General features: G+C 41.1%; 1 protein-coding gene across 1 annotated transcript in view; it reads left to right on the top strand.

Annotated features, from left to right (window-relative positions):
* The window catches only part of si:zfos-943e10.1 (GRAM domain-containing protein 2B), an 84,653-nt gene that overhangs the window by 19,645 nt on the left and 37,484 nt on the right, over positions 1-27,524 (top strand). The window contains exons 5-6 of the mRNA XM_067968625.1: positions 4,031-4,251; positions 7,400-7,527. Of these exons, the coding sequence (XP_067824726.1) occupies positions 4,031-4,251; positions 7,400-7,527 (349 nt within the window). The remainder of the gene's footprint in view (positions 1-4,030; positions 4,252-7,399; positions 7,528-27,524) is intronic.

The following is a 27,524-nucleotide window of genomic DNA, read 5'->3' as shown; positions in this document are numbered from 1 at the left end:
TTCTCTACCCTGCTCGTTACACCCTCAACAAACTAATAGGGAAATAGTGTTTGACAAATCTTTCATAAAACCGTGTTGACTCTGCCTAATCATATTATGATTTTCTAAGTGCCCTGTTACTACGTCCTTAGTAATAGATTCTAGTATTTTCCCTACCACTGATGTCCGGTTAACTGGCCTATAGTTCCCTGTTTTCTCTCTCTCCTTTTTCTTTATAATCACAATAATATTTGGGTTTTTTTTTTAAAAAAGCTATGTCTGTGATGCGAAGAATATGCCTTTGGCAATTTCTGTTGTAATTGGACTGCCATAAAGTGGAGAAACCAGTTAATGTTTACACTGTATGTTCATAATCTTGACTCTCTGAATTTTTAAAAGGGGAGGTAACTCAAGATGTGTCTTGGGTATTTAATTTTAAATTTCTTCTAAAGGAGAAGGTAGGGTGGAGGAAGAGAAGAAAGTACTTTCAGTTGAAGGACTGGTCCCTTCCCCACCCTAAGGTTCCTTTCAATGTTTTCGCTCCCCTCATTCAGGATTTGCCATTTCAGAACCTGCACTCGGCACAAAGCTGTTTTGTTGACTTGATGTGAGCGAGCGACACCCTTTCTGATCAGGACATATCCTAGCCAGGAAATTACAATGCTGCATTGGTGCTACACTGGCCATGAAGATTCCATTGGAATGCATGTGCTTGCTAATGTTGTCAGTGTGATCGGCCTAAGTCACCTTTTCTCCTCCCTCATGGGCAACCATGTTGGGGCAATGGCAGAAAAATAAAACAAAACGTGTGTGTCTTCCTTCCTTCCTTCCCGTTCTCCAATCTATGCCTTCCAATTGTGATGTGAAGCAGGGGACTGAAGCTGTGTTCCATCCATCGCTCTTTGTCAAAGCACATTAGGTTATCATGCCATCCGTTTTGAAGTGATTTGCCTCTCTGGATCAGATACCATTCTTTGAATTGGACCACAGTCAATCAGTTATAGTGCAGGAGCCTCACTTTCTCTCACTAATCTTCAATCCCATCAGTCTGCTCCACTTTCATTTCCACTTCAAAGGTTCTTTTATCTGGTTAGCCATCTTAAATTAGCTGGGTAGCTGAGCTACTGAGCAATTCGACATCCACAAAAGAAAGAAGGACATGCATTTGTATAGTGCCTTTCACAACCTTAGGATGTCCCAAAGCGCTGTACAGCCAATGAAGTACCTTTTGAAGTGTAGTCACTCCTTTTTAACTTTCCCAGTTGCCCTCTCAGACTAAATCTTGAAATGATCAACTTCAATGTCTCGTTCGACCCCAAATTGCATTTCTTGCCCCACATCCAACCTGTTGCCGACCCTGCTTTCTTTCATCCTTGAAACGTTCCCTGCTTACATTCCTACCGTTCTCAAATGCTGAAAACCTGATTCATGTCCTCCTCATGTTGACTTCTGCAATGATTTTCTTGCGACCCTCAACCCTTCTCAGACTTCAGTTAATTCGGAATTCCATGGCCTACGTCCTTCTTTCTCTCTTTTCTCTCTCTTACCCCCCCCCCCCCCCACCTCCCAACAAAATTTGACATGCCCATCATCCTAGTCATTGTTAAGCTTCATTGGCTCCCTGTGACTAAGGGAATTGACTTCAAATGCAATGATAGCCATGCTGCATTCTGTCTGAGATTTTTATCCGCTTCATTCACCCACTGCTCCTCTGACATTGAACTACTGGTTGTTCCAACTCCCTACACTCCATCAGTAGTTTAAACTTTCTCTCATTGTATCATCCTTCCCTCTGGAATTCTTTCCCACTTCCCTGCCTGGAAAAGCCTCCTAAAAACCCTTTCCTTTGACTCTGCTTTTAATCTTTTCCCTTCCCTTCCAAGTGTTTTTTCCCCCCTTTCACTGAGTGCTCTAAGTCATTTTCTTTGTATATCAATCAACCAACAACTTGTTCTCTCTTCAAAGATCCAATTGTTGAGTTACATTAGCAGTTTAGAGTCTGATCTCCTAAAGCTTAGAGTCCCTTTACCAATGATATTTGTTTTAAATCAGTTTCATATGTACTGTGTAACCAACCAATAATTTCTGTACTTTTTTTTGATCTATGCAGAACCACAATTAAACAAACTGCAGTGAAATTTGAAAGTAAAAGATTAATTCAATTGTCAGTGACAGAAGATATGTTTTTATTGCCTCTCCCATATATGTATTTGTGAAGCAGAAGCTCGGGTTACTTCAATCATCTGTTCAAACCCAAGTTTGCCACATCTAGTTTGAACCTGATACTGTTTGGACAATATAAACTTTTGTTTCAGTTTGTGCAACACTAGAGAAAACTGCATACAATCAATTAAATACTGCAATTGTGTCACGAGCAGTCTGGATGCAGTAGCTATTCAGTCCTCGACTCCTGTATGGTGGGCTGTGGCATTTTGAGATTTTTGCTTTGGTGTCCTACAATGGATTTCTGGTTTGTTATAATGTGTTACTTCCCAAAGGTCCAGCACACTATTTATTTAACTTTTTAAAAACAAAGGATGGCTAGGAATTTTGATGAATTTGACCAAAAGAAACAGGTTAGCCATTAAAGCTATTATCAATATCCGTTTGAGACAGAGTAGCTAATACATTCTGGAGAGGAACTGGATGTAATGTTAGAATGGCTTCCATTTATTGAGAACAGTGGCAATCCTAGCTGACCAGACTATGTGTTACCATGACTACACACCAAGGGAGGGTGGGATGTCGTAGTTTTGAGTGTGATTCAATGAGCCAATCCTCAAGAGCTGAGGGAGGGTCAAAAGTCAAGTTTATGTCTTCCAGTCTGGCTGGAAAAGATGTCGGGCTGCTCAATGTTGGATTTGAAATATTGAGAGGGCCAGTGAGTTCAGCAAATATTGACTTTTAAAGCCGAGTTAGCCTATATAAAGGGCTAAGTTTGCATAATTTATTATTTGATATTTTCAGGAGTTATAAAGAAATAGATTGAACAGAATACAGTTTTCAGTGAAATTCAGTCATGTGTTTTGTGTAAAATAAGCCAGTTTCTTGGTTTACAATTGACCTTGTCTCACTAGAGTGCTTATCAGTCCTTCTTCTGGAAGATGGGGGAAATGCATGTGGAGCACAAGCGAGATCCAAATATAGTGTACACAACTAGGAGTCTCACTATTACGGCTTCCAGGTCATGCTATCACATGACTAGATATTGGACAGTAAAGGTAAACTCTTAATTGTAGGGACACGAAGTCCACTTCCGGGAGTGTCTAGTGATGTTGAGCCAAGGAGAATATCTAGTGCAGACCCAAAACTTATAACTAAAACCTTTCAATCTTAGCCTCAGCTGTCTTTCAGGCCTGACTGTCTCCAATAAATGACCATTACTCATTCTTGTTGCTAACTGTGGTATAAGATCACTGGATCTTTTCCTTGTATCGCAGTTTTTTGGAATGATTTTCAATGTGGGTTTATGGTTGTAACTTCCCACCAAGGGGAAAATTCAGTCTTGACTGACCGGTTGCGAAAGACATCAAGCAGAGAATAGGTATTTCTCCATATTGGTAGAAAATTGGAGGCAAGTTAATGTGGGCAGTCACCCCAGAAGATTCATTGGAGGGTTCGGTCTATCTTCGCAGTTGGAGAATGGTATGTGGCATAAAAGTAATCGAAGGGGAGCAAAATGCATTTACATATGGAAGGGGAAGCCCAAGGTTATGGGGCTCACCACAAAATATCAAATAATTTCATGTGCAACTGGCCCCATAATTAATTTTCTCAAGTGAGTTATCTGCAATTGGTTCAGATACACACTGACACAGGTCCTTTTTGAAGAAACTGAAGCACTATGTCCCTTTTGATGGAGGAGGAGCAGCATTTAAGTCAGGGATCAAGACCTTGGAATTAATGGCATTTTAGAAAATGCTACTTGTCAGTTGAATGCTCCTATTTCCATGTTCCTTCCAACTTATGAAGGGTTAGGATTGGTCTGCTATCATTTGACCTGTAGACACCTTTTTATTTTATAGGTTTCTTTTTTCTGTTCTTCATCTAGAGATTGAGTCCACCATTGCCCAGATCTCATTCTTTAGTGGAGATGATACTCTATCTGAGTTCCGTTTCTTAGTCCCCTTTATCACACATCTCGGAAATATCTCTCAACACTTCACGTACAAGAAATATTTTGAAGTGCCTAATATTATGGCAGCCATTTTACAAACAGCAAGATCCCACAAAAGCAATTATACAAATAAGCAGTTAATCTGCTTTAATGAGGTTAGTTGAGGGAACAGTTTTGGCCAGGATAATGAAGAGTGCTCTGCTCTTTATGGAATAATGGATGAGAGTTTTAATATCCACTAGAACAGACAAATGAGCCTTCAGGTTTGTCTTATGCAAAGGATGCCATTTCCATAAATGAAATGTTCCCTCCATAGATGAGCCATTCATCATTGTAAGGCAGATTTCATAAATTCTAAATGCTGTTCTCCGTAATTCATTGTAAATAACGGGTCTGATTTTTAACTGTGGTCAGGTTATCGTGACTGGCTGTCCTGTCACTTTTTGTATAATGAAATATAGTTAAACATTTCACCAATCCAATGTGGTCAAAAAGCAACTTAATCTGCTGGTATCCTGATCAGTTTAATTATTGAGGTTGGCCAATGCATTAAGAGTGACCAATTTATCAGTCAAGGATCAGATGTACCACTGAACTAAGCTGATCTGCAATATTACAGAATGTTGTAAAATGCATGAAAGGTAAGAGCTGATATGGAATTGGTGGATGTAAAAGAGGACCAACAAATTGAGTTTTGTATTTTATAAAACGAGAACAGTAGCTCCATTTTCTTGCGCTGCTGGCTATGTGAAAAATAGGTTTAGAAAATGCTCTTCCCCCCCCCCCCCACCAATTGCAGTTTTTTTTGGCAATATGTATCCTCTTTCTGTTGAAGTCGAGGCTGGGTGGGATAAAAGAGGATAGGATGACCTGGTCTGCAGACATCTCCATTATTGGTGGTTGTATCGCATTATAATCAGCCAGCAGCAAGTGTCAAGCCAGGTGAGCAGGGCAGTGGTGTAAAGAGAACCTGGAAATCTGAAATATAAATAGAAAATGTTGGAAAAGCACAACAGGTTGGTCACTATTTGCAAGAGAAAGCTGTGTGTTTAAATCAGTGCTGATATACAGCTAACCTTAATAATTAAACTGGTTAACATGATCAGGATCCCAGAGGCTTTTTGCTTTCAGATGCTGATTAATCTACTGTGTATATCGAGCACATTGGGGTATATATTCATCTTGGGCAGCATCGCATAGGTGGCCTATTTTATGCCCAGCCTTATATTGGGTTCCAATGATGCGATCCTGGCCATGTTGCTGTACCGGCCAAGACGGATTTCTACCCCATTGTGTTTTATTTGAGGTGTGCAAATGGCCTCTGTGTCAAACAAAATAGTTTTAGACCAGACTGTGGTATCTGAAATGATTGCAATAATTACAGAGGGCTTCAAATGATGTACATAACTTTCACTTGTGTTTTGTTCTGGTGATGCCTTTTTATAATGCAATAGAAAGGCTGAGGACTGCATGTTTCCATCTCTATGCCAAGGGATGTCGATCAAAGCAGAAAGAACATCACAAACACTGATCGATCGTGACATTTGATTATTTTAGGGATTGAGTCACACATTGATTATCTTATGGATTAAGTTGTACATTGTATTGACTCAATGCCTAAAATAATGAATGTACAACTTAATCCCTAAAATAAGCGGGACTCTAAACCTGCTCAAAGTAATGCAATGAAGCCCTGCACTTACTGCTAGCTGTTAAGGGTCCAATGGGAAATTGAGTTGGAACAGTTTCAACTCAGTTCCTAGTGGGTATGAGTCCATGAGCAGAAATTGGCAGTCTGATTCAGATAGGTGATGAGGATGACTTGTGTAAGAAATCAAAAATTCACACTGGTGCATTAATGGGTGGCAAAAATAGAAATGTTTTCCATTTTTTTTTAACCATGACGTCTTTCACGAACAAAACAAAGACTTTCGTTGTTTTACAACTATTGATGTTTTTCAGATTGAGATGCATTACAATAAATAATGGAATAAACATTACAGCCTAGTCAAAAGGTGAACAAGATTCACACTATATAACCCCTTAGTAACAGTGTTCTTAACCCTCTGGTTCAGCAGCTGTACTTTTATTTTCTCCTTGTTAAGTGTTTTTAAAAACACTTATTCATTGGATGTGGGCATCATTAAGGCCATCATTTATTGCCCGTTCTGAGAAGGTCCGGCCCCTTTTTGAAACGCTGCAGTCCATGTGCTGAAGGCACTCCACTTTGTAACAGTTTGCTAGACCACTTCAAAGGGCATTGCATCAACTGTGTTGGTGTGGGAGTGGAGTCACATATAGGCCGAATGGGTAAGGACAGTTGATTTCCTTCCCTAAAAACAAAAAGGTAGTGAACCAGTTGGTAGAGGTAACATTGGTGAAGTATCACCTGCAAGGTGAAAGGTTGACTTAAGTCATCTATTTCCTCCAACGTGTCTTGTTTGCTCACTCAAGCTTCCACTGACTGAGGTTTATGGACTCAATGGCAAAACAAATGGGTGAAAATTTGGGGAGGGGAAAATGTGTGAGTTTTTTTTCACATCTAATAATCCCCCTCTATTTTCAGTTGGGAGAGCTGGGCATTCCAGGCTGCAGACATTTCTATAAATGTCTACCAAACAATGTTGTAGAAATAACAGTTTTTTTTTGCTCCATCCCCACAGATGGTCTGGATAACTTGCATAATATTAGCGTCTGGTTTTATTGTGACCATTTGAACTTGTGTAAAGTCAAACTTCACATACTTATCGCTCTACTTTGGCACACAATATGTTCACACCACTACGTGTCAATTAATGATTGCAACTCTATTTTTGGTATCCAGTTTTTTTTACAATGTTGAAAGTGGTGAAGCACATTTTCAAAACCGCCTGTAATATTGTTGAAGTATTGAATATTGCAGTATTAAAAGTTTCCTCACTTAATGTTTGTTCGAACACTAAAACAGATATCTATGTACTTATTTACATGCCAGATTACAGGGTTCTGATATCTGATTTTGCCGAACTTTAATTTCTAGTGGTAAATTCGGCATTAAACTTTATCACAAGCTGCAGAGAAAATCCAGTGGTTGCAATGGGGTTGTGAGAATCATCAAGATTTAATGATCCTTCCTGAACATCTGACCTTGGTATAGCAAGTCTTGGAGAAAGGGTTTTAAAAAATAATGATGGAATAAATTACCTATTGTAGTTGATAAGCTTTTGCTGAGCACTGTACTATTGTTTTCTATCGCTGAGGTAATGTGCACAGCAGGTGTGACTTTTGAACTGCTTAGCTGCTGTACAGTGTAATAGCTGTTGAACTGTTCCGTGCCTCCCAAGCCCTCAGTCAGTGTTAGTCTGCTGGGTGTATAGCACCGAACAAAGCACAACGGAGATCCTGGCTCTTACTGTTGATGGGAGAAGAATAAATGAGACTGCAGCCAAAAGGTAAGACTAGTTCCCAAGACATTTTAAACGTAGAAGCATACGTGATGCAAGGGTGCAGCCTCGAAAAGCAACAGTTCCCCGTCTGTTGTCCTAAATAGATTACTTAAGAACTACCACATTGAAAGGGAATATTCTTTATCGATCTTTATATATAAAAAAACAAACTTCGAGAATATTTTCATTAACTTTGTCAAAAAAAAAGTTTATGGTGCGTCATAGACTAGGCTTCTATTTCCTTGAATATAGAAGATTAAAGGGTGATCTAATTGAGGTGTTTAAAGGGTTAGATAGGGAGAAACTCTTTCCTCTAGTAGGGGACTTCAGAATAAGGGGCATAACCCTAAAATTAGAGCTAGGCCGTTCAAGAGTGATGTAAGAAAGCACTTCGTCACACAAAGGGTAGTGAAAATATGGAAACTCTCTTCCCCCAAAAAGCTGCTGAAGCTAGGTCAATTAAAAATTTCAAAACTGAAATTGATAGATTTTTGTTAGGCAAGGGTATTAGGAACATGGAACCAAGGCGGGTAAATGGAGTTAAGATACAGATCAGCCATGATGTAATTGAATGGCGAAACAGGCTCAAGGGACTGAATGGCCTACTTGTATATTCCTAAGGCTGATTATTGTGTACCTACATTTTGTACTATGAGAAGCTGTCGTGTAAAATTTAGATCCCTCAAGTGGCTGACACAATTTAGTAGTGATAGTTTCTCTCCCATAGTAATTACCATGTAGGCTGTATATTTATAGATGTATAAACATTGTTAATTTTATGTACAAACTATATTGATGTGTGGATTATGGAGTAACTTAGTGATGTCATCGGCAAGCCATTTTTTTTCATGAGGAAAGAAACTTACCCTGTACAATACCTTTTTCTGAAATGTCTGCTTCACAAACTATGAAATACTTTGAAGTGACTATTGTTATGTAGGCAAAAACGACACCCATTTTCTGTGCATGGCAGGATCCTACATACAGCAATTAGATGAAAAACCAGCGAATTGTGTTTTTTATGGTAGTTGAAGGAATGCCGGTCAACTATATGCTGTTCTTATAATAATGCCATGAGATCTTTGTCCGCCTGTTCACGAGCATAGTAGAGTCGCAGTTTAACGTCATTCAAAGGACAAAATGTCCACCAATGCAGTCGTCCCTTGGTTCTCCGCTGGAGAATTAGCCTAGATGCACTGAAGCCCTGGAGTGGGGCATTGTTTTTTTTTCAATTGTGATGATGCCACCACAAAAAAAAATAGCTGATTATTACATGTGGTATAAAATGAAATCGATTGCAGCATTCTGAAACTGCAGGTAATTTATTTTTCAAGCCTGCAGCTGTGGGCTGTTAATGACGCTGTCATAGTTCTCCCCCAAGTGCTGACAAACATACAAGTGAATCCATTTGAAGCGATTTGATGACAGACAAATTTGAACTGCGGGCTCATTTACCCATTTTAAAAGGGATCATAATCCATAACGGCTTTACTATGTTAAAGCTGCACACCAATAAATGTAAACTTATTTGCCTAGAAACATGCATGGAAGTAATGCTATTTATTTTGTAGCTTTGAACAGCCGGTAATTTGGACTTGATTGTGCTATGCAAAGTTTAGTGAAAATACTCCAGCTGCCTAGGCCCTAAGCTCTGGGAATTCCCTCCCTTAAGTCGTTCCTTAAAACCTACCTCTTTGACCAAGCTTTTGGTCACCTGTCCTGATATCTCCTTGTCTAATAATGCTCCTGTGAGGCACCTTGGGACATCTTTACTATGTTGAAGGTGCTATATAAATGCAAGTTGTTGTGGCTGATAGCAATGAAATGGCTTGAGGGGATAAATAGTGAGAGGTTATTTCCAGTGTCCAATAAATGGGTAGAAACAGAGCCTAGACTTAAGGACCCGTTTTAACTCTCAGCTGGGAATTGTGCAGGGAATGGGGGCTCTCCGGCCTTCCACAGTGTGAGGCCTGGGAGATTTTAACTCTCTGCATCCTGGCACTTCATAACGTCCCACACTGGGAAGGCAGGAAATGTTTTAATCTAATTTTTGGGTCTTTTGCCAATGCCACACCTGCCAACCAGTGACAATAACTATGGTGGACTAGTGACTAACACAATCATGGCAAGGTTATCAACAGCCAATTAGTAAACAGTGATCTTTCATTGTCTTGTCTCTTCCAACAGCCCATCCACTATGAGCACCTACAATATCTGCTTACTCTTCGATGCTCAAGTTTTGGAGTTTGTCCTGTGTCCTTAGTTGTTTACAGTTCAGTAATAGTCATTGCGTTTAAAAACAGCCACTTGCTCAAGGATTAAACATATCTGGAGTCGAAGTTCAAATTTATTTATCACTTAATTTCATAGTACACCTGCTATTGGTGCTCTTGTGGTTTGATCATTGTTGTCATGCCCTGTAGGTCTTCATTAAAGTTGCTTCAAAATCTCTAATGTTTTCAAGAGAATCAAATATCTCACCCCTACAGGTCGTGTTGCTTCATACAAGGAAATGGTGGCTATCAGCAAACTGTCCTACTCATGTTGTGGAGCTATACTTATGGCACCAGTTAATGTCAGTAATTCTTCAAATATAACCTTGCTCGTTTTGCATGTTTGCAGCAAGTTAACCCATTGAAGTGTTAGTGTTACAAATTTAGGTCTGTTGTGGATACCTTCTCTGGTTCAGTAGCATTAATCGCTCCCTTATGTGATCTGAGCATCTTACTTTTATGGAACTTGACTCCTGTTGCCCTATACCTACTTCTATGATGGTGTAACCCAAAGGCATATTAATAGTAATCCCTTCGTGATCTGAAATGGATATTTTTATCTTTGACACATGTACTTGTTCAATCTCTCTGAACGTGGAGTAAATGAGGTTGATAATAGCTCATGTCAATCATTTTCCTTGTCTGTACAGTTCTTGTTGCTTACTACAAGATATTTGAGTCTCTGCTTGATACGCTGCTTTATTTCATAGTAAAATGAACATTCAGAACAGCAGTAATGATCATGCTCACTTAATGCTATCAGTATGACTTTATGTAATATAAAATAAAGAATATACCACCTTTCCCCACATTGGTGTCATAACATGGCTTTTCTCTGCTATGCTTCATCCTTTGCTGCCTTACTGACTCTCAGCATTCTGTCTGTTTTATCTTCACCATTCCCAGGCAGAAAAGGCTTTGACAACACAATGGTTTTGAGGTTTTTCCGAATGCTGGAAAAGTCCAAAGAGGAGGCAGGAAGCATAGGATTTGTTTTCTGTGGCTGTTCTGACATATTGGTGGCGTTACTTAATCCTTGCAGTGAATCCTCCCTTTGCTCTAAAGAGGCAGTTTGCTTCTTGGCTGAGGAAGACCTAGTCTGGCATTACATCTGTCGAGACTGTTTAAGGCCATGCGAAGAAAGGCTTCTTGGGATTTGCTGATGCTTTTTTAAAGTTCTCTGGGGTCACTATGACCTGGTCTCTCTAAAGCTTTTTAAAAAAAAAATAATAGGACAAGCTGCAACAGCTTTTTGGTAGGTCTGGCAAAAATTCTGAGATCCTCAGCCACTTCAAGCAAAAAAGGCCATTGTCTTGGACAGATGTCCCACCTGCAGACACCCAAAGCAAATTGCTGCTACAGATTAACCGTCCATCCACTGTTACCTTTTACAGAATAAGTCAGACCTAAATAGTTAATCTAACATCAAATAGTTTTTTAAAAAACTATTGTTCATACATTATGGCTGTTCCTATCACATTTATGTCACCAAAGTAGGTTGTGTTCCTTTTAAACTGTGAAAGTTACATATTTTTTCAGGGTTGGGTAACTCTAGATATGAATGAACTTCATTGGCATTTTGTTTCACTTTTTGAATGTTGTTCAACCTGAATGTTCAGGTGGAAAGGAATTTTTACTTTTGTTACTTCTGAAAAGATTATCTAGACTCTGTGCCAGTACTGGCACCAACTGTTTTTTTGTACATAGTCCACAATGTATTCTCTTGCTATTGTTAAGTGTTTTTACAGGAACTTGATTAATGTTTAAATTTTCTTCAAACTATGCTTTTAACAGTAGCATTAATTTAGTTAATTTTGGGCTAGCACAGTGTCGTCCATTAGAAATTGTTGACAACATTTTAGGCACGTGCACTAACTTTAGTTGACCGTGCATAGACTCTCAGAATTCAGCCACATGTACTTATACTTGTATATTTACTTAACATATACCACCATTCAGTAACCAAGGAGGTAAAGCATTGAAAATGATCAAAAAACACTCGTACACTTTGCTTTTCGTCTTACAATTTTACCAACAAACATATAACAGGTTAATGAGTATTGAGATCACATGACCAATAGTATCTTCATTTATATCTACTAATCAGAAATGCAATTAGCCACATCTGGATTCCCAATTAGCCAAATATGGTTAGTGGCTAACTCATTGGACAACGCTGGGCTAGCATGCCAGAAAGGAATGGCCAGAAAGGTTTTCTGAGCCAAAAATTCCATTAAATGGATTATGCCAGCCTACTGTGAAATGGGATTAATTATGTGACTTGAAATACATAGAAGTTACAGCACAGAAACATTCGGCCCAATGAGTCCATGTCGATATTTACCCTCTACATGAGCAAATACTCCATAACCCTTCATCCCCTTCTCTTTTTGCCCATCTATCCAATCAAATCTTGAATGTTGACATAGTTTTTGTCTCAACCATTAACCTTGGAAGCGAATTCCACAGCTTCAGAACTCGTGTAAAGAAGTTTCTCTTACTCTCTATTCTATATCTCTTGCATTTAATCTTGTATCTAAGATCCCTCATCCTAGACCCCTCAACTACTAGAAACAGTTTTCTTCTACCCTGCCCCATACTTCCACAATTTTAAACACTTCGATCAGATCACCCCATAATCTATGTTGTTCTAATGAAAAAAGCTCCATGTCTTTGCATTGTATTTCCTCAAAACCAGGCAGCATCCTTCTCTCTCTCTAGCCACCCAATTACTGTAACAAGTCTTATTATGGTTTTAAATAGGCTTGTGATAAAACCTAGAATTCTATTAGATATTTACAGCCTTATTAACCTGAGGTGCAGCCTTTAATGTCCTGTGATCCTCTCCTCTTCCACAGCACCAAGCTTACTTTCATTGAGTAAAATAACTTTTTTTTTAAACCATAATGGATCACCTCACACTGAATGTGTCCTTTAGTCCATTCCCCCATCTTGTCAATAGCCCTTTGCAGCTTCCTTTAGTCTTCTAAAGTTACTAAAATAGGAATTATAGTTAATTCATCTGCTAATTTTGACACCACTCCCTCTAGGCCTATATCCAAATGATTTGTAAACAGAGGTGGCCCCAGAACTGAACCCTGTGGCACACAATTACTCACATCCAACCATTCTGAGAACTGTTCTTAACTCCTACTTGTTTTCTTTCTAATCAGTTTGCTATTCTGCCAACTATCCACCCCACCACCCCCCTAATTCCATACTCTTTACTCTTCTCTAGTAAGTCTCCTGCATGGTACCTTGTCAAAGGCTTTCCTGAAGTCCATACACTATATCCACTGAATTTCCCTCATCTACCATGTATATGTCTATCACCTCCTCAAAGAATTCTGTGATTTTTGTCGAAGACTATCATCAGTTTTGACATCTGTGCTGGCGACGTCTAACTATTTTCTCCTCTTCTAAAAATGTGGTAATTTCATCTTTAAGTAGAGACTCTTACATATTCCCTATCTCAGATGTTGGGCTAACTGGGCTATAATTAACTAGATCAGCTCTTTTTTTAAAATCTTGAGTATATTCAATGTAATGTCTAGGTCAAACTAAACATAGCTTATCCTCTGTGGACAAGACTTTTCTTTGGAAAGTTTGGAAAAATAACACAAGTACAGACAAATAACAATTAATATTTTGGGGTCTGACTGGGATCATCCAGTCCAGGTGGTGCTTATACATTTTATATTACCAGCCTGTTCACTTGCATTCTATTTTATTCCTGCCTGGGACTGTTATGGTTATACACAATCTATAAAAGGGGGAATTGTGTTCATATATAAAAAAAAATCTAAGCATCTTTTCATGAATTTCTAAGTTTATTGGTGTGGGAATGTTCTGCTTTTGTTTCTTGGAGCATTCATTTCTTGCATTATTAACACTGACGTTCTTGTATGTCAGTTTTCTGCTGGGAGCAATCTTTTACCACTTCGGCAATAGCTTTAACACTGGAAATCTCAAAATGAACAGCTGTTGTACAGGAAAAGAGCTTTGAATTGGTCAGACCACAACCCCTACCATCCCTTTTTGAAAAGCCCTATATTTATATAACTTGCTTTATTATTACATCAATACTACTTTATGTGAATTACTTTCAAAGTGCAGTCATGTTGTTATGTAGTCAAATGCAGCAGTTGCTTTACACACTAGTTCCTGCTAACAGTAACTGAACAATGGTCAATTAATCAATTTTGTGGTGCTGGTTGAGAGTAATGTTAAGGACACTGGGAGAACTTGACCAGGTAGGCACTCTTTCTGTTCCACATCTCATCTGAAGGATGGCCGCTCCAAGATTGCAGCACTCCCTCGACCTAGATCATGTTCTAGAGTGGTGTTAGAAGTCGAAAGAAAACAGCAACAATTCATGTCATGAGACATTAATTGCAATAAAGGGCTTGTTAAACAGTGAACATTCAATTAAATTATTTTTCAAAGAGCAGCAAACTTGGAATAGCGCTAAATTTGCCAGAAGATGCTACTAGTGCTTGTTTCTACTTCTTTTAATGCCAATCTCTGGGAATTAGCAACAGGAAACATGCCGGATGTACCCACTGGAGACTTATTAACTGTTAAGGTTTCAACATCATATCACACTGGGAATAATGTGGCATCTTTATCACTTATGTTTTACCTATCTGAAGATAAGTGTTGGTCAAAATGAACAGCTGTTGTACAGGGAATGAGCTTTGAATTGGTCAGACCACAACCCCTACCATCCCTTTTTTCATTTAGCAGCTGAAAAAGAATGTGGGGTCAGGAGGCAGACTGGGTCTAGCCTCAGAATATGGCTGACATTAGTTGTGTGTAAAAAATCTCAGGATGCATTTTTAAGGAGCTCAGAATAAACACAATACTGAGATTTTTGGGAATATGTGTCTGCTCCTGTTTGCTTCCCTCCTCTCATTAAAATGGCAACCTATGCTGGGGTATAGTTCCTCAGGTGCCACCAACCATTTGGTGTCTTCCCTGAGTGGCCATTGTTTATAGATGTGCCGTGACAGTTAGTTTCAGCAGGCTATTTGACTGCAGGCACACCACAGCCTATCCTAAAACTGTATCCACCTCTGACCTCCATCTTGGCACTTTCATCAGGGCCTACCCAAAGGTTAAGGGGAGATTTAGTAGAGGTGCTCAAAATAATGAGGGGTTTTGAGTGGATAGGAAGAAACTGTTCCCACTGGCAGGAGGGTCAGTAACCAGAGGACACAGATTGAAGATAAATGGCAAAAAAATCCAGGGGGGAAATGAGGAGAAATATATTTATGTAGTTTAGTTGTTACAATCTGGAATGCACTACCTGAGAGTGGTGGAAGCAGATTCAATAGTCCCTTTTTAAAAGGGAATTGGATAAATACTTGAAAAAGAGAAATTTGCCAGGCTATGGGGAAAGAGCAGGGCAGTGGGGCTAATTGGATAGCTCTTTCAAAGCAGTGGTACAGAGATTGGCCTCCTTCTGTGCTGTATGATTCTATGATACTGGATGGTAATTAAGTGCAGGAATCCTGGCTTTTTTAAATTTCAAAATATACTTCATAGAATTTAAAGGTACTCACAGTTCAAAGTAAATATCTCAATTCCAAACCAGTACATTTCAAACCAAGAACACCACAAATCGTGCACAAAGCAATCTCATTATTACAATTCAAACAGTGTTTCTTATGACTCATATATTGTACAATACAAGGTGGGGTGGCCTTTCCCCATAGAGCCTTTGCGTAGGTCGCACCTCTCCTCAGTGCGCCCCGCAGCACGTACTCCTGGACCTTGGAATGTGCCAGTCGGCAACATTCGTTGGTGGACAGCTCTTTCAGCTGGAAGACCAGCATGTTTCAGGCAGACCAAAGGGCCTCCTTCACTGAGTTGATGGTCTTCCAGCCGCATCTGTCTCGGTGTGTGTCCCGGGGGAACAGCACTGTGTTAGCGAACTGTTCGGGATGAACTGGGACAGATACCAATGCATCTCTCTCCACACCCTCTGTGCAAAGGGGTAGCCCATCAGGAGGTGGAAGACAGTCTTCTCCCTACCACAGCCTCAAGGGCAGCTCGCAGTGGCGCTGAGGTTCCATGTGTGTTGGAAGGACTGCACTGGGAGGGCCTTTCTCGCCACCATCCAGGCTACATCCTGGTGCCTGTTGGTCAGTTCCAGCGATGAGTCATTCTGCTAAATGGCATCAACCATCTGGTCGGGGAAGAAACCGATTGAGTAAACCCTCTCAGTTCCTTGCAGGACTCTTAGAATGTTTTGTGTCGACCACAGTCTGACGGCCTTGTGGTCGAAGGGGTTCCTCCTCAGAACTTCTCCTCCTGGGACAGGTGGGGGCAATGGTCCAGCTGGACGGTGCGTCCTGCACCTGTTCGGCCAGCGTAGCCAGACCTAGCCTTCAGTGTGATGGACAGGTAGAAATCCAGCACGTGGTGACACTTGGTGTTTGCGTACTAGGACTCTACACACGTCCTGAGGCAGCCACACACAAAGGTGGCCATCAGGATCAGAGCGGTGTTGGGGACGCTCTCTTTTCTTCCCCCCCCCACCGCCCCCCCCCCCCCCCCCCCCACCCCATTTTGTCTGGGGTCTTGTACATGGTGGCCCTGTGGATGCATTCTACCTTGGGACTCCAGACGAAGTGGAATACGGTGGAGTTGTGGGGAATGGGCCAGACCTTGGCCATGTATAGCAACACTGCGAATACCTCGCACCTTATCACCAGGTTACGGAGAGGGATCGCCCCACTCACATACCAAGCTTTTGCTTGGCCTTAGCGATCAGCTGCTGCCTGTTCTTTGTGCAGGCCAGGTGCCCCCCCGAACCAGATCCCCTGCACCTTCAGGTAGTCGGACCTGATGAAGGGGACAAGGGACCAGGTCTCCCACCTGCCATAGAACATGGCCTCGCTTTTATTTCAGTTCACTCTGGCCCAAGGCCAGCTCGAAACGATCACAGATGCCCATCAGTGTGTGGACCGACTGTTAGTCGGAGCAGAAGACTGTGACATTGCCCATTTAAAGGGAGGCCTTAACTTGAGAGCCTGCGCTGCCTGGGATCGTCATCCACCGCACCCCCCCCCCCCCCCCACCCCTGACATCTGCATCCTTCCTGATTGACACAGCAAACAGCTTGATACAACATACATACAAGACCGTGGAGAGAGGACAGCCCTGCCTGACTCCAGATCTGATCGGAAAGCTCTCTGACTCCCAACCGTTGATTAGGACTGCGCTACGGATGCCTGCATAGAGCAGTTGGAACCAATCGCGGATTCCCTCCCCAAAACCTCTTTTGGAGAGCACATCCATTGTGTACATGTGGACTATTTCACCCTTCCTGTCCTGCACGTAGGCGATCATAGCCTTGATCTGCTCAGGGATATCAGAGATCTTCGTGCCGAGTACAGTACAAGTCTAATCCAGGTGGATCACCTGCTCCAGAGCAGACTTGAGCCCATTGGCGATGGCCTTAGACAGAATCTTGTCGACATTTAGCAAGGAAATGGGTCACCAATTTTTGTGGTTTTTTTTTCAAACCTGCTAACTCAAAACACACTAGGGAATGGTGAGGACCTTTTATGGTTTGTGCAGCTCAAAAATACACTGCACAGTACCTTTTTCCACTGAGCCATTGGAGGGACCTCCATATGGCTAGTTTTTAAATATTAAAAAAATTACATTGTGAGCAAAGAGATTATTATGAACTAAAATTGCCTTTGATTGGAATCTGATTGCTTCAGTAGCATGTGATATTACAAGATGGAAGTAGTTGTTTGCTGGTGTGAATTGGGAGTTCAAAATTAGCTGAGTTCATTTTACAACACTTTTTTTCTGTCTGGTGCATGATATACTGCAGTGCTGGCTCATTTGCATCCACTTGATGAAGTTAGTGATGCTGGGCCAAATGTCAATCACTTATGCATACCTAAGACACCTGTGAGATTCAAACCTTTGATGACCTCTTGTACTTTTCATAGCTTCCTGATTCAAAATGTTTTTAGTGCAGGTTCAAAAGTACGACTGTTAGTAACCGGGAAACAATTTTGCTTTTCTTTCTGCAAGGTAACACATCTTGCATAATCTAGCATTCTAATTTAATTGAACTATCCAAGTCGCATTTCATATCAAGTATGGCACCTCAACCCATCTGTCCTCTCTGACAACTCCCCACCTCCTAAACATTATTTCCTCTCTAAAAGATGAGTTGCATCTCCCAGTTTGAATCCCTCCAGTGTGGCATCCTCCCTGCTCACAGTAGTGAGACCATCCTGGCCAAAGTCACACATACATCCTCTGACTGTGGTATGTTATTCCTATCTACAACGTTTGAAGTTGACCACACCATCCTCCTCCATCGCCGATTGTCCTCGTGTGGTTTCACTCCTACCTGTCCAAACGAAGCCAATACATCTCTAGCACCATCACCTCCAGAGTCCCAGTTTATATCCTTAGCCCACTTCTCTTCCTCATTTACATGCTGATCGTTGGTGATGATAACCGCAGACACGGGGCCAGCTTCCACACGTATGCTGATGAACCCAGCTCTAACTCTCAACCAAATTCCTTGACCCCATGACTTCAGTACTGTCAAATTGTCTGTCTGACATGGTCATGGATGAGTCAAATATTTCTTACAATTCACATTAGGAAGATTGAATCCATTTTTTTCAGTTTCTCTGTTCCTTTGCTATTGACTCCATCCTTTCCCTGGTTACTTCCTCAGGCTGAATTGGACTATGGAAACTTTGATGTACTGTTTGATTCAGGGATGAGCTCAAACTCCACATTCTAGCCATCACCAAGACTGCTTAATTCTACCTCTGCAACATTACCCACCTATGCCTGCACCACACCTCCACTGCCACTGAAATAGTCATCCACAATTATATTATACCTAGATATAATCCTTGTCAGCTTCCCATCCACCACCTGCCATTAACTCTAACTTGTTCAAAGCGTAGCTGCCTTATCCTGTTCTGCTTGCCCTTCACTCCTCCCATCCTCGCTGATTGAGGAACAGAAAGCCAATGAATTTACAATCCTCATTCTTGTCTTAATCGTTCCATGGCCTTGTCCCACCCAATCTCTGCAACCTCCTACCACAAACTTCCGTCCTTTTGAACCTGGCCTTTTGTGCATCATCTTCCTTATCCACTCATCTCACCATTAGTGGCACAGTCATCAGTCACCTTCGTCTTGCACTCTAAAATTCCCTCCCAAACACCATGCCTGTCCACTTCTCTTCACCTTCAAGACACTTCTCCCAAATCTTTTTGACCAAGCTTTTGATCCCCTCTCCTAACTTTCATGGCTCAACATCCATTCTCTTGTTTCGTTTTTTCTTTCCTTTCTTGGTTCAGTGGTCGCACTCGCCTCTGAGTCAGAAAGTCATGGGTTTGAGTCCCACTTCAGGCCTTGAGCACAGAATATAAGCTGACACTGTAGTACAGTACTGAGCGAGTGCATTGTTAGAGGTTTCATCTTTTGGATGAGACGTTTTACTGAACAGGCAGTTAAGGCCTCTTTTTAAGATTCAATGGCACTTGAAGAGCAGAGCCAACATTCATCCTTCAACCAGCACCACCAAAGCAGATTAATTATTGTTCACTTCATTGCTGTTTGTAGAACCTTGTGTACACAAATTGGCTGCTACGTTTGCCTACATAACAAAAATGATTCATTAGCTGTGAAGCCTGAGGACATGAAAGGTGCTACACAAATGCAAGCTCGTTCGTTCTTTAAAGCATTGTGGGATGTTTTGTACATTAAAGGTGCTATATAGATGCAAGATATATATAGTATTTCATCAGTTTGGTATTGTCTGAAGTCCTAAATAATGGTGGTTGTGCTAATAATCCAGAAAATGTGATATCAAATCTCACCATAGCAGTTTGAGAATTTGAATTTAGTCTTAAAGTAAAAGCTGGTATCAGTAAAAGTGACCATGAAGCTGTCTGTCGTTAAAAATTCAACTGGTTCACTAATGTCCTTTAGGGAAGGAAAACTGCCATCCTTTCCTGGTCTGTCCTTTGTGACTTCATCCCACATAGGGTTGCCAACTCTAGTTGGTGGTATTCCTGGAGGTCTGGCCACATCTGCAAATGTTATTGCATTTACCTTTTTTTAATATAAAGGTTGAGTATCTTTGCTTGTGGTTTTGTGCCAGCAGCTGTTGTATGAGAAATTCCGAGAACCAGGAGGCCACCAGTGAGCAGGTAAAGGGGGGCAACCTAAGGTGGGGGAGCAACTCGCAAAGGGAAAACCAGAGGTGGGAAGAACTTTGATTCCACCAGTAACTAATAGTGAATCACTGAAGTTACGCCAATAACTAATAATAAAATTGGTAGCACTCTGATTTTCCTCATAACCAACAATAATACAATAACTCCTTGATAATGTATATGTAACTTTTGTAACACCCCAATATCATACCTATAACCGACTGATATTCACCCTGAAACTACAGCCAGAATCTCCCAGTCAATGCCACTTGTAATGGAATTGCAGAGCTTACGGCCTAGGCAGCTGAAGGCATGGCCGCCATTGGAGTGAAGAAAATCGGGGATGCGCAAGAGGCCAGAATTGGAGGAGCGCAAGGATCTGAGGGTTGTAGGGCTAGGCAAAATTAATGAACAGACATATATCTATCTCTATATTTTAGTTCATGAGAGGAATACCATTCTTAGTACCTGCAGGAGGGCAGTTAAAATCAGCCAGGAAACTTGCCCGCCGACATCCTGCTCTGTTCCTGCTGTCTTCTATTTTACCCCCCCCGAGTGTTCTCCAGTCTTTCCAGAACAATGCTAGAACCTGACCGTGGCCTTTTTTGAGACTTATCATAGAATGGTTGCAGCACAGAAGGAGGCTATTTGGCCCATCGAGTCCGTGCTGTCTCTTTGTAAGAGCAATCCAGTTAATCCCATTCCCCCGTTCTTTCCTCATAGCACTGCAAATTTTTTCCCTTCAAATATTTATTCAGTTCCTTTTTTGGAAAGCCACGATTGAATCTGCTTCCACTACCCTTTCAGGCAGCACATTCTAGATCATAACTACTTGCTGCGTTTTTAAAAAAAAAGTTTTTCCCGATGGCAAAAGAACCTAAGGCGACAATCACCTTAAATCTGTGTCCTCTGGTTCTCGACCCTTCCACCAATGGGAACAGTTTCTCTTTATTTACTTTATCTAAACCCTTCATGATTTTGAACACTTCTATCAAATCTCTGCTCTAAGGAGAACAACTCCAGCTTCTCCAGTCTATCCATGTAACTGAAATCCTTCATCCGTGGAAGCATTCTAGTAAATCTTTTCTGCACCCTCTCTAAGGCCTACAAATCCTTCCTAAGGTGTGGTGCCCAGAATTGAACACAATACTCCAGTTGTGGCCGAACCGGTGTTTTATAAAGGTTTATCATGACTTCCTTGCTTTTGTACTCCATGCCTCTATAAAGCCCAGGATCCCATATGCATTTTTTAAACTGCTTTCTAAACCTGTCCTGCCACCTTAAAGGCAAATATACCCCCAGGTCTCTCTGTTCCTGCACCCCCATTAAAGTTGTACCATTTAGTTTATATTGCCTCCTCATCCTGCCAATATGTGTCACTTTGCACTTCTCTGTGTTAAATTTTATCTGCCATATGTCCGCCCATTCCACCAGCCTGTCTATATCCTCTTGAAGTCAATTACTATCCTCCTCACTGTTTACTACAAGTCCAAGTTTTGTCATCTTCAAATTTTAAAATTGTGCCCTGTACGTACAAGTCATTAATATATCAATATTTATTTTACTTCTGTATAAGTGCATCTCGCTTGCATCAAACTTGCAGTCTGGATTGTTAAACAGAAGTGTTGTATTTATCTTTACTAAATGTAAATCTAGGGCTAACTACAAGTGACATGGGGATGCAACATGCTGGAGCTCTGCAAGACGTTGGTTCGCATCCACGTTAATTGAGTTTCCCATCTGTACCATGTCACCATGGGGAAGTACATTAAAGAAAGGGACAGAAATTGGAGGGCCATCTCTTAACGACTGGCTTTCGAGTGGCCATGGAGCAGCTCACTGGCCTTGTTGTTCATTCCACTGGAGGATACTATAGCAGGAAAGTGGTCAGAGGAATAAACTGCCCCTCCCAACAAAGGGTTAATTTTTTAAAAAACTGTTCTGACTGTGCTTGATTTCTAATGTTTTGCAAATTGCAGTTACTTATGCGTGTGTGAACTGTATTACAGTGCATTATCAAGTGTTAGTCTCTAGATAATGAACTATATATAGTGCAATTCATAACCTAATCTGCAATAACTAATGATTCAGCATTTTGAGGAAAATATTCTGGGAAGGTTAACAATGCTGTTGTACACGTAGATTGGAGATAACTGCTTTTACATTTTCCAGATATTGCTATCTACAGCAAGGTTTTTCCTTAAACAAAGTGGATTTTTACTCCAGACATGCCTTAGAATGAGGTGGCAATCTAGTGAGGTACTTTGGGATGTCTTGAGGTGTATATAGTGCCTTTCATAGCATGCAAGTTCCTTCTAGGGATGGGCAATAAATGCTTCCTGAGAACAAACTGGGGGAAAAAAACCATTTGAAGAGTGACACCAGCAAATGTTTATTGAATTTTTAAAAGAATATCCTGAAGTTGAATTTTTAATTTTAAAACCTCTTTCACATTGGAGAGAAAAATACTGCACTTCTGGATGGGAAGGGGAATGGTAAGAGTTTGAGGAAATGCCATTTTCTTTCACATTCTTTTCTCTCCCACATATACTCTGCACGTTGAGTTATTCAACTATGCAATGTTTTGAAAGGGTGAATTGAAGTCGGTGTTTTGGACTTTTTTGTAGAGCTGGCAAATTGGCTGATTTTTTTTTGCTGGTCTGGGAATTCTGCAACATTGGGGGTACCACAATATTAAACAATCAAGTGGGACATTTGAGAAATATGTATATTTGTGTGATCTCTATTTATAAGCACATTTCAAAATACTACAGCAATAAACTGATACCAAACCTAAAATTAGTATGAAAATCTTCAGTATTGATTTATTTGGAGGAAGCAGTTCAACTTCAAGGGCACTGGGCCAATTCCACTTAGCTCCTGTGTATAGAGCCTGTTCTGAGTACAGTTGTGGGCATGTGCTGTCTCATTTCTGAGGATTGTGATTTTACAGGAAAACATTTTAAAGCAGCCATTTAGTTTGGAAAAGATTAACGATAACTCACTGGCTAAAACAAGTATGTGAAGATTCAACTTTGTGAAATGGAAAAAAAATGGTTAAGCTATGAATAAAAACACCCTAACCCTAATGCAGCCAATATCGTGTAAAATGGATGCTTCAATTAACAGAGCGCCACAGCACCGGAAAGCAGAAATACCTCAATTCATTGACAAATAATTGATAGCTGGGATAAATTTTTAAAAATTGTTTGTCCAGGGATTCAATGGGTTATGTCATTTTGAAACTTTGTACAAAGAAATATCAAACATGTGACTGCACCTAGGGTATTTGTTTGATGAAAAATGCTTCAGTACTTTTCTTCCCCCTAAGTGCAATTTTAAACAGTCATTCACTTGCCCGTAAATGCATCAGGTAGAACATTAGCCATATGGACAAGATTTCAGGTTTGATTCTGTTTTCGTGGTAATCTGATCTCAGCCATTTGGGCACCTGGACACGTCACAGCAACCAAGGGAAGAGGCAGGAAAATCAACCAGGGTTTCTGCTTGTGGTCACTATTCATGTCTGTACATGATGTGGAGATGCCGGTGATGAAGGAGAAAGCCTCCGAAAGCTTGTGATTTTAAATAAAGCTGTTGGCCTATAACCTGGTGTTGTAAGACTCCTTACACATGTCTGTACAGGTGCAGGTACAGAACAAGTATGGATAGGACTGGGCTCTCCATGGTCAAATAGCTTCACTCTCTAAGCTCCTGTTTAAAAAAAAAATAGCCAATTAAGCAATCTACCCAAGGGTACTGAACACTTCAATCATACCCCACTAAAGATCTGTACCTTTTTAAGCGAGGAGGGGGAAAATTGCAGTGGGGGCAGGGGTCACTATAGCATTTTCACCTTTTTGGCTATCTTTTGATCCATGTAACATGTGAGACCGGGCACTGAATGGGGCTGTTTCTTTCCTCCCGAACCTCTCACTCCAAACAAACTGCTTTGAATAAAGCTGCAGGGAAAACTGGGAATCAATCGTGTGTTTGATGGGGGAGAAAGGGAGGGAGAAAAATATTCTGTAGTCACACTGGGAGACTACATTGAAAATAGGAGCACCCTTGATAAGGAGCTCAGCCACCATAAGAGTCAGCAGGAAGGTTTCTCCCCTCTCCCTGCTGTCAGAAATATATGGGGTAAAAGTTCACCTTGGGCAGTAAAGCAAAATGGTTGCATCGGCACGTGCCCCCCCCCCCCCTCCCCTCCTGGTTATTCTCCCGCCCTGATATTTGGTTCCACTTCAATGGAACTGAATAACAGGTGAGGCCTTTCACAGGTGGCCGATGCGATTGTTTCTCTTGAATTTCTACCCCTATATCCTTCATGTGCAGTCTGACCTGTACACTCCCTTTCCATTTATATTATAGTTTACGTTTCATTTTCAGTAAAATGAAAGCAATTTAATCACAATTAAATTTAGTGCTGCGAGCTGATCTGTGTCGAACAAACCAAGAATTAGACAAGTTATGCAGTTTAGAAACAAAATCAACAGGCTAGTAACACGTCGCATAATCAGGCTAATGCGACAGTATATAATTGAGCTAAAGCATCTTACCAGGTATACTTTATAAATCTCACTGCCTAGACAGTCACATTTGTGGTATAAACTCAAATACAGCTCATGCTATTGTGGGGAACCCTCCACACTGCTGGACAGTTAAGGTTGCATCATCTAAAGTTCAGTCAGTTTAGCTAAGCTACCAGGCCAGCAAATTGCACAAAAAGCAAACTGTGTATCATTGGTGACTGAAATAGCTTTCTTGTCACAGTTAACTGATTACAACAATTAGTTCTGGATTGTTGTCCTACAGGTTGAATAGAAATAGACGTGGGAGTGTTTCCTGGCAGTCTAACTTCCATTTCTCAAATCCAGCTTTTGGAAATGAAACTTTGAACAATGTCATTTTACAGTGGAGAGGAGCTTAAAGTCAGCAGCCTTGTGACCAGAGCCAGAGTTACAACTACAGGAAAATGTTGGGTCATACACACCTGCCTTTTAGAATGTTCCTGTATAATATCTCACATTAAACACTGTCCATCACTCCAGCGCTAACCAACAATGCGAGGAGCTATGCTCGTGTCACCCCAATGAATTAAGAACTTAATTTAAAAAAAATACCCCCCACCTGTCCCTGCTCGACTGATAAACGATGGACCAGAGTTAGTTACTTAACCTTCTGTGTAGAGGTGTGGTACGGTTGTTTTTCCTCGGGCAGATGGACACGGACTTGCTCCTGCTTTGCTGTGGGGTTTCTGCCGCATTCCCGGCAAAGTTACGGTGGCAGAGAAGCAGCAGCTGTGAGCAGGAATTTCCCAGACATTAACTTCCGGAAAACAAAACAATGTGAAAGGCCTGCGCTAGAGTGGTCAAGAGTTGGGGGATTAAGCTGTTAATCTTCTGCTTCCTCTCTTTTGGAATGAATTAAAATACTGCTTCCCTAAGTTTAGTATGAGGCTGAAGGGGATTCGGGAACCATTGATGGGGTGCAGGGGGCACACGGGAAATTTCCCGATAGCCAGTCCGCCTCTGCTGACAACCTAAAATCTGCAATTCTGTTCCGCTCTGCAGCAATGGCAGATAGGGACTTCTCCCTACACTGGGCACTTGCATCCCTGACCTTGTTGGAAGTTTCTATGGGCAGGTAATTAGAATAAAGTGGATGGGTGCTCATGGCTGTACTGGATTAGCTGGGGCACCTGTGGCTTTTGCCAGCTGCTGTGCTTCAGTGTCAGCAAGTCCAGCTGAAGAATGATGCTTGGATGAAAAATGGGCCATTTTCAAGAAAGGCCACTTTTGTTGCAGCAGCCGACTTGCTACGAAACCTACCGCTGTAAGGAAACTTTGCTTTTCCCACTTTGCTGGGCCTCCCTTTTGCCAGATTACAGTACTGTTGATCTGCTTCATACAGGCATTGGGGGCACCAGAGGGAGGACTGGCAGGAATTCTGATGGGTGATGTTGTCCTATCAGTCTTGCCTCCTTTTGACATCCTCTGGTTTCTGCAATGCATAAAGAGACCCCTGGTGCAGGCCAAACGGACAGAGACCTGGCATTACTGGGTTCCGTCCTCGCCCGACTCGATAAGGTCCCCAGTTCGCCAGGCACCCTAAGGAAATTTGGGGTCTTTGATTCCCAATTACTTGATCAGATCAGGAAAATCAAATAGTGAATGCGCCAAGGCTGATAACTTGGTTGTATTGGACGGGATATTGGACCGGTTTTGTAAAGGAGAAATGATGACTGAAAGAGACATAAAGGCAGGGAGGAACGGAGTGCGAATGGCAAAATTACTAAAAAACCTTGCTTATCTTTTAATGGCAGACTGGAATTGCAGTATTAGTGATTTTACAACTGACCTTGCATGCTCAGCGCACACTGGGTGAAAGGGAGGCACACGTCAGGCCTGCAGTCAGGCTCTTGCTCTCTCACATCTTTTCCTCCTCCAGAGTATGGATTGCGTGGAGGGTATGTTGCTTCCATTTCAGTCAAAATGTTAATAGAATAAGCATTGTAATGTTTGTATGAGTATGATACTATATTGTAAAGTGCCACAAAGAATCTCAACAATGTACCACAAGCACATGCATTGAATGTTAAAGAACACTCTGTCCATATGGAAATGTGCATAGAAAACCCACTTCATTGATGTTACACAATGACAGTGCTAATATTGCTTAGCTCTTTTCATTTGCTTTCATAGACTCCATAGTTGTTGGTATGATGTACTACTCATGGAGCCCAACTAATGTATGCCAATCATCACGTGTGTGTTATTCAGTTTTGTATATAAATATTCAAGAGCTCTTGATGTAGAGGAAATAGTAAGTTATTTATGTTCAACAGTTGTAAATATTGCAAAACCCATCAGAAAATGTGTATTTTCTACATAGAATGATTGACTTCAAAATGGGCTCTTTTTAAGCCAAAAGGAATGATTGCCACACCTAGTGAGTCGCAACCAGTAGACGTTATGGCATCATTTATGGGACATCATTTCACAGTTGGCAGTCTATGTGGACCAAACCATCTACACTTCATCTTAGATGACTCTCTGTTTCAGGTTCTTCGTTTTTCTTTTTGCACCATTTTTCTCCTCTCCTGACATCTATCTTGCTGGGTACAGTTCCAAAGGGACCAATCACCCTCTGGTATCTCACCCAAGTGGCCACTCTTTAAGCATGAGCCTAGACAATAAGTGTAACTCCTAGACCTTGAAGCAACGTAACTACTTTGTGTGCTGCACACACAAGCAAAAGAATAATGCAGCCTTATAGTTATGCTGAGGATTACTTGTGCCTTTTTGAAGAGGTTGTATTGTTTTAATAGTCTGAACCTCATAAAATCACAAGCTAGCTTTGGATAATTAAGCCCCTTTGGCTCCTTGGTTTTCATTCTTCTAGAATACCAATCCCACCAAATTTTCCCATTACAGTATCTGTTTCTTCAATGAGTCTAGTGTCTTGGTCTCAACTACCTTCCTTGACCATCTGTTCCAGGTTTTGATCA

The sequence above is a fragment of the Heptranchias perlo genome, chromosome 29, assembly GCF_035084215.1.
Source record: "Heptranchias perlo isolate sHepPer1 chromosome 29, sHepPer1.hap1, whole genome shotgun sequence".
Taxonomy (NCBI): domain Eukaryota; kingdom Metazoa; phylum Chordata; class Chondrichthyes; order Hexanchiformes; family Hexanchidae; genus Heptranchias; species Heptranchias perlo.
This window is presented reverse-complemented; position numbering and strand designations above follow the sequence as displayed.